At 41.5% G+C, this 7,664-nt stretch overlaps 1 protein-coding gene across 4 annotated transcripts in view; it reads right to left on the bottom strand.

Annotated features, from left to right (window-relative positions):
• Positions 1-538: 538 nt before the first annotated feature.
• The window catches only part of LOC123773935 (carboxypeptidase N subunit 2), a 413,516-nt gene continuing 406,390 nt past the window's right edge, over positions 539-7,664 (bottom strand). For all 4 annotated transcript variants that reach the window (XM_069318662.1, XM_069318661.1, XM_069318663.1 and 1 more), the window contains one exon: positions 539-3,073. In XM_069318662.1, coding sequence (XP_069174763.1) covers positions 1,577-3,073 — 1,497 coding nt within the window. In that variant the 3' untranslated portion in view covers positions 539-1,576. The remainder of the gene's footprint in view (positions 3,074-7,664) is intronic.

Below are 7,664 nucleotides of genomic sequence, written 5' to 3'. Positions count from 1 at the left end.
GCCCAGTATTCAAATTGAGGACCTCCAGGCTTAATATAAGGAGCTCAGTTTCACATAAGACGCTCCAAGCTTAATTTAAGGAGCTCCAAGCTTCATATAAGACGCTCCAAGCTTAATTTAAGGAGCTCCAAGCTTCATATAAGACGCTCCAAGCTTAATTTAAGGAGCTCCAATCTTCATATAAGGCACTTCAAGCTTAATTTAAGGAGCTCCAATCTTCATATAAGGAGCTCCAAAGTTAATTTAAGGAGCTCCAACCTTCTTATCAGAAACTCCGATGTTAAAAATCACGATTAAAGGATTCAAGTAGAATTTCTTGAGAATTTAGTACACCTCTACAAAGATTGTTTAAACTGAAATTTCATATATCATTCCTTAATCTAATCCTCTGCAATTATCCCTTCAATATAAAAAAAAACAATTATCAAAGCCGTCTTCAATAGTTTTTTTATTAAATATTTTGGAGTTTGTGTACTAAATCAATAATACCATAGCAGTACTGAAGTCACTCCTTACCAAATTGATAAGCAAATCTCAGTCAGAAAACTCCCTTTATTTAACATTTTTATACAACAGAGGAACCTTATGAGGTCAGGCATACTGTGTTCAGCACTCTAGTGACAACTCGACAATTGCCACATTATTGAACTAAAGCAAAAAAAAGGTTAGACTGCGAAAAAAAGGCCTAGATTAAATTTAATTCAGTAACTTATGTTTCATTTGCATAGTTACTGTCTTTTGCTATGTAATATTTACTTAGAGTAAAATCTAAATGTGTGTTTATATGTGTATATATATATGTATATATATATATATATATATATATATATATATATATATATATATATATATATATATATCTATATATATATATATATATAGTTTTATATATATATTGATTCAAAATATCCCTCAAAAATATATTTATAAAACACTAATACATCCAGTACATAGTCTGTCTGAAAGATCTACAGCTTCATCTGACAGGACACACACACACACACACACACACACACACACACACACACACACACACACACACACACACACCGTATATATATAAATTCTTAAATCTATATTACAAATAAGATATATTTCTGTACTATGATATAATACAAAGGGGGTGCAAAATAATGGGGGGATGGGAGAATATACATGGAACATATAATTTAACTGTGGTACTAGAATTCCCTTTAGCCCAAATAGCAGCTTTCTGTTAACAGGATTTCTGTTTCACTACTGTTTACTTTAAGTTTCCCGTCCCTGACGCGGGTATCTCAGGATGTAAACAACTGTCAATATGTATGATAATGTAGCAGGAAGTGACAGTGACAGGCCGCTGGAGTCCGTCTGGTTATGAGTACTGTCTCCCCGCACCCGTCTCTCTCACACAAGGCTTCCAAACCAATGTGGTATATCTACACTTGTAGGACTGTTAACAAACATGTTAAGAAAACTGTGTTTGTTTCATTTGTAAATTGCTTGATTTTGTTGTTAAGAGTAAGGTAGGCAGCAATGTCACAAATGCTTAGGATTACACATTTTTTCTGTCGTAATTAGTATGATAAAAGTGTCCTCAGGACTTCCCATTTTGGGTTGATTTTCCATTCTTATTCCTTATCAGCTCATCGATCACAACCACATTGTTGTCTAAGACTTGTTTCTTGCCTCCCGCAGGGGCTTCAGGCACGTCGCCACCTTTGGCCGCGTCTCTTGAACAGTTGTGCTGTCCCTCCAGCCTCGAGTCCTTCTCAGGTAGGTGGTCTAAGTCCTCGTCTAGAGTGATGTCTGTGTGGTCGGAGTGAAGGGCCGGGTTCTCGTAGAAGTGATGTCTCGAGTCGTTTTCGTGAGTGTAGTAGAATGCCGTGTGGCGATTATACATAATGATCCCCGTGACGAGGATGATGAGTAGGAGGATGACCACCACTGAGGCTATCACCACTGCCAGTATCAGCGAGAAGTTGGTGGAGCTCGCGCTCGCAGCCGCCATGTCGAAGGTTCCCTCCGGACAAGGCTGCAATTCCAAACCTTCAATTTCGATGATAGGTTTGTCGTACATTTCCATGGGAGACTGGCACTTGAGGCACTTGGGAGCGTCCACGTCTGGGTGGCAGGCTTTCCTGAAGCTCTTGGAGTTATTGAGCCAAATTTTGAGATATGGTATGTGGCACTGGTCACATGACCACGGGTTCGCATCCAATTCAACGTCATGAATGCGGTCCAGACGACGCAAAATGATCTCTGGCATGCCACGAAACTCATTCCTGCGCAGATCCAAGGTGTGTAAACTTGGCAGTGTGTGTAGCACATCGACAGGGACGTAATGAAGGCTGTTGCTTGACAAGTTCAGTACCTCCAACTTGGCCTGGGAAGTAAACATGTTAGGTACGAGTTGGTTAAGGTCCAGACGACTCAAGTTCAGTTTCTTCAATCTTGTAGCCTTCTTGAGAAACTCCCGAATGTGTTCAGAGCTGATTCGAGTATTGGCAATATTTATTTCATGCATGTGTGCGACAATAGGGCTCAGGTGTTTGAAAGAGGAGTACTGCAACTTGTTAGCCGACAAGTCGAGGCTCAGTACAGAGCAATCTTCAAAGGCCATTCTTGAAATGGTTTCCATCCTGTTCCTGGATAATCCAAGATGTTGCAAAGCCAAGCCTTGAAAGGTATAATCCTTAAGTTCATAGATCCTGTTGCCATCGAGGTAGAGGTGCCTCAGGTTCTTCAGGTCCATGTACTCCTCTGCGGCCAGGGAAGTGATGTGGTTGTTGCGAAGGTCGAGCAATTCCAGCATGGGAACGACCCTGTACACTAGCGACTTGACTCTGGTGAGCCCGCACTCGGAGCACCTGAAGGTCCGCAACGCAGGCACGTCCCTGAGGACTTCAGGGTCGAGGTCCTGAACGGCATTACCGCTGAGATCGAGGACCTTCAGACGAGTGAGGAGGAGGAACATCCTGGGCGCTAGTCCTCGGAGCTTATTTCTCGCCAGAGTTAAGATCTCGAGAGACTCCACAGACCTGAACATCGCCGACGCCACCGAGTTGATGTGATTGTCGTCGAGATGTAGCGCCTGTAAGGAGAAGATCACTACGTTAGAATTATGCCCATAAATCTAATTTATACTGAAGATTTTTGCAGAATATTTTCACTACAGAAAACACAGAGGACTACCTAGACCACTGTCTGCTCACATGATAAAACTATTTTAGAGATCACTGATTGGAAAATATATCCTGACTGACATTCATTAGATGGAAAATATAGTTAATTGAAATGCCGATCTATATTAACGTAGGAACGTATAGAATATACGTCTTTGTGTATACTGACGTAGTTGTAGCGGAACACTATATCGCTTTAGCTAGATTAGTATGAATTTTTTTTTAATGATTGTGACATGATTGTCATGATATTGATGGTGGTGAAGGAGAACGAAACTAATTAAAATGTGAACGAATTATTCAGGAGTCGAGAATCGTTAATTCACAGGATGTTTGGGTATAATAATAATAACTTACAAATATGCAAAACAACGTAATAGTGTTAATTAGTTGTTACTATAAATTGCGTATTCAATACAGCCGCTAATACGGGAAAAAGAGAGTTTCGGGTGAGAATAGAATTTGTACAGCGAGCGAAGTTGAGTGGAGTTTCAACTTTCAAAGTGTTGATGGAACTAAGGAACTGGGAGGAATTACAAGGAATTACAAGGAGGAATTCCAAGGAGGAATTACATCTAGCAATTACAATTGCTAGGTGGCTTCAAGGTGTAAGTGCCTATCCTTAGGCTATGAATATGGTTTACAAGATGCTAATGCTCCACGTAGGTATGCTCCATGGCGCCTGACAGCTGGGGTGGACAGCGCTTCGGATTCGTAGTTCTGAAGTTCCTGGTTCGATCCCCGGTGGAGGCGGAGACAAATGGGCAAAATGTTTATTTCACATTTCACCCTGATGCCCCACCTGTTACCTAGCAGTAAATAGGTACCTGGGAGTTAGGACAGCTGCCACGGGCTGCTTCCTTTGGGGGTGTTTAACAAAAAGGAGGCCTGGTCGAGGACCGGGCCGCGGGGACGCTAAGCCCCGAAATCATCTCAAGATAACCTCAAGGTACCACCTACGTGACTCATAGGGTAGAATACCATCTACGCATCTACCTATGATAGCAGTAGTCCTTACAATAGGGAAGGTAATACAGTACCACTATCAAAATGTGGTGGTATTACACACATTTTTTTTGTGTGTAGGCCTATCAGCCTTTGGGAGGTTATTTGGGGGGGGGGGGTCCTCCGTTCACAATCCGGCATCCCGGATTCGATTCCCGGTTCGGGACAGAAATTGTTCGGCTCCTTTTATTTCCCCTGATGCCCCTGTTCTCCTATCAGTAAATAGGTACCCGGGGAGTTACGTTAACTGTCGTGGGGGTGGTATACTGGGGAGGGTCAGTTCTAGGGCCAATGTAAACTATATACACTGAGTGTGTATACACAATGGTATATATACACTACTTAGTGTATATACACCATGAAACAAACTACATCTTTTGACGTACATGTCCTTTGAACTTCTATTAATACAATTCACAATAATAATTCGTTTTGTCGAATTATGACAGGTAGGCAGAGTATATATTAATATCAGGCTTATTTCGAGGTTAAATGGTATACTTCTCTTAATTATCTCCCAGTTACATGGATAATTTAAAGGTTTAGATTAGGCTCCCTTGTAATTAAAGCTTGACAGAACACGGGAAAAAATTCATTGTAGTCTCTCCTTGAATTTTAGGCTTCTTTAGAGAAAACGAGTCTAGATGTAAATATTATTATTCAGTTTATTTCTTAAATATGGTATTAACTTTTTTGCGGCCTCTTTAGCTTGCTTCATATTTATTTTAAAATTAGAAAGACCAGAGCTGAGAAATACTTTAAAAAATCAGTATTGATTCTTGCATTTAATATTAAATATTTTAAGACATGCAAAGCCGCATTCACTCAGCTAATTGTGCTTGCGGGGGGGGGGGGCCTGAGCTCTGCCTCTTGGGTCCCGCCTTTCAACTGTGTATGGAGTCAGTCTCCACCACATCACTGCCGCTACCGAGAACGGGCTGGTGTGTGTGTGTTAATCACAGGTCCTTTTGCCCAAGAAGGAAAGTGCCGTACAATCAGGCGTCACGAGTTCGATTCCCGGCCAGGACAGAAGTGGTTGGATATATTTCCTTTCACCTAATGCCTCTATTCACCTAGCAGTTAATAGGTATCATGCAGTTAAGCAACTCTTGCATTCTGGGAAGGGTCAGTAGTTTGACTTTGTTGGGGACCTCGATACAAATATATATATATATATATAATATATTTTCTTCTCCGAGGCTATGGGTCCCTACACTTGCACCAGAGGTGGTACCCCTTCTAGATTTGAAATTTTATATATATATATATATATATATATATATATATATATATATATATATATATATATATATATATATATATATATATATATTATGGAAGCAGTCTTTCTTGTAAACATATGTTGATAATTATGACTGAAAGGGTAAGAATAATGATTCTAGCACGAATCTTCTCTCTATTTCTCTATTTCTCATGTTTTTCTTCACTGTCGAGGGAAGTTGAAAAATTAACTCTTCAAAGTTCATTTTCACACTTTATTATTATGGTCTGACGCCTTGGGATGTGTTTCGCAAGGTACTCCTTACATTCTCAAAGACAAGTTTACCGTGTTGTTGATGTTGTTTTTAGATTCAGCTACTTAGAACAAAAGTTCCAAAGTAGCACGGGCTATGGTGAGCCCGTAGTGGACTTACCTGGCACAGGAGCGAGGCTGTAACTGGAGGTTTACTATATTTAGCACCGGATTATATTCTCTTTGAGTGAGGTGGTATAGAACAAGTGGATGAATGGCATAACATAAGGGGTATTAATTGGGTATTAAATGTATCAACAAGGACAGCTTATGTTCCTGCTCATTAGATGCTGCACTCTGCATTGGCTCGGGGTCTTGAAGTGGGTAGAATGTAATTATATGTTTGTCGTCGATTGCTGGTCTGGACGTCTTGATATGTAGCGCCTCGCTGATGTCCAGTCTTCTGTTGTCACTATGCTTGACGATTATTTCAGTGTTGCTTGTTAAGATGTCTCTGGTGATGGTCTGGTTGTGTGTGGAGATTATATGCACCTTGATGGAGCTCTGTTGTTTGTGCATTGTTAATCGCCTAGAGAGAGACGTTGTTGTCTTGCCTATATACTGAGATCGTTAAGGCTGATAGTCCCCAAGTGGGCATGGGAAAGCATAGACGATGTTAGTCTCTCTTAAAGCGCTTTACTTGGTGTCTGGAGAATTCTTCATAAGCCAGTTGGCAGTCTTCTTGTTTTTTGTAGTAAATTATTAATTGTATCTTCTGATTTTTGTCTGTAGGGATAACATTCCTATCAATAATATCTTTCAGGACTCTTTCCTTCGTTATATAAGTCGTGGAAGGAAGTGCGTGTAAAACAGTGTTATAGGAGGTACAGGTATTGTGTGGGACGAGCTTACTGGTAATTAGCAGAGGTACTCCTTGGTGGCGTCTTCGATGCCACGCAGTGCTAGGAAGTGCTTGACGTATAATGAGCCTTCACAGGTCCATTACCCGAGGTCCCAACCACTTGGACGGGACAGTACAGCGAGTGCATTGTTTTCTTGCGGGTCAGCGTTCAATCCCCAACCGTTCAAGTGGTTGGGTACAATTCCTTCCCTCCGTCCTATCTTAAATGCTTATCCTAACATCCCTTTTAAGTGCTACATAAGTCGTAATGGTTTAGTGCTTCTGATAGTGACGTTACCCTTGAATGTTAGCTGGTGTCTCCATCGTTCCAATACAAGACTATAGAGACCCATGTAAGAACGTGTTATACCGGTGCTAAATATAAGTTTGGACTGGTGGGCACAGATGCAGCCTTGCTTCTTGCTGGTCCGTGTTCGATCCTCGATCGTCCAAGTAGCGCCAGGTACCATTCCTAGCCACCGGTCTTATATCCCACTTCCTTATCCATTGCATGTGCTATGTAGTCATACTGCCTCAACGTTTTTGTTCCTCACCTGGCCTAATCATGCACGACTCCGGGCCGTGAGAGCAGGAAGTAGCTCCCTGCCCTAGGAAAGCTACCAAGTGTTTAGCTCAGGAATGTCTAATTTAATGTCTCAAAATCAAAATTTTTGTTTTGAATCCGGGGAGGAGGGAAAGGGGGAGGGACCTAAGGTAACAGAAGCCTGTGTAGCAAGGCAGGTAATAAAACAAACTTCTCACACACTCCCATTAGTAGTGGAAATGGCGCCTACGACCATGAGTTTTGGTTTTTTCCCACGCACGGTCATAGGTGCCATTACCACTACTCACATTAACCTCATATTCACACTAACCTCTCTCACTCACACTAACGTTTCACCTTCACTCTTCGACGATCACTATAGTCCCCTCTCCTCCTAACATTGCTTCCTCATAACCCCTTCACGGGATACTTGTCCCATGAGACTTTTCCTCACTGATACTGACCACCATACTGACCACCACCACACTAACCTTCACCACACTAACCATCACCACACTGACCATCACCACACTAACCTAACCATCACCACACTAACCTAACCATCACCACACTGAC

The sequence above is a fragment of the Procambarus clarkii genome, chromosome 91 (genome assembly GCF_040958095.1).
Source record: "Procambarus clarkii isolate CNS0578487 chromosome 91, FALCON_Pclarkii_2.0, whole genome shotgun sequence".
Lineage (NCBI taxonomy): Eukaryota > Metazoa > Arthropoda > Malacostraca > Decapoda > Cambaridae > Procambarus > Procambarus clarkii.
The sequence above is the reverse complement of the archived record's forward strand: the minus strand, read 5'-3'. Positions and strand labels throughout refer to the sequence as shown.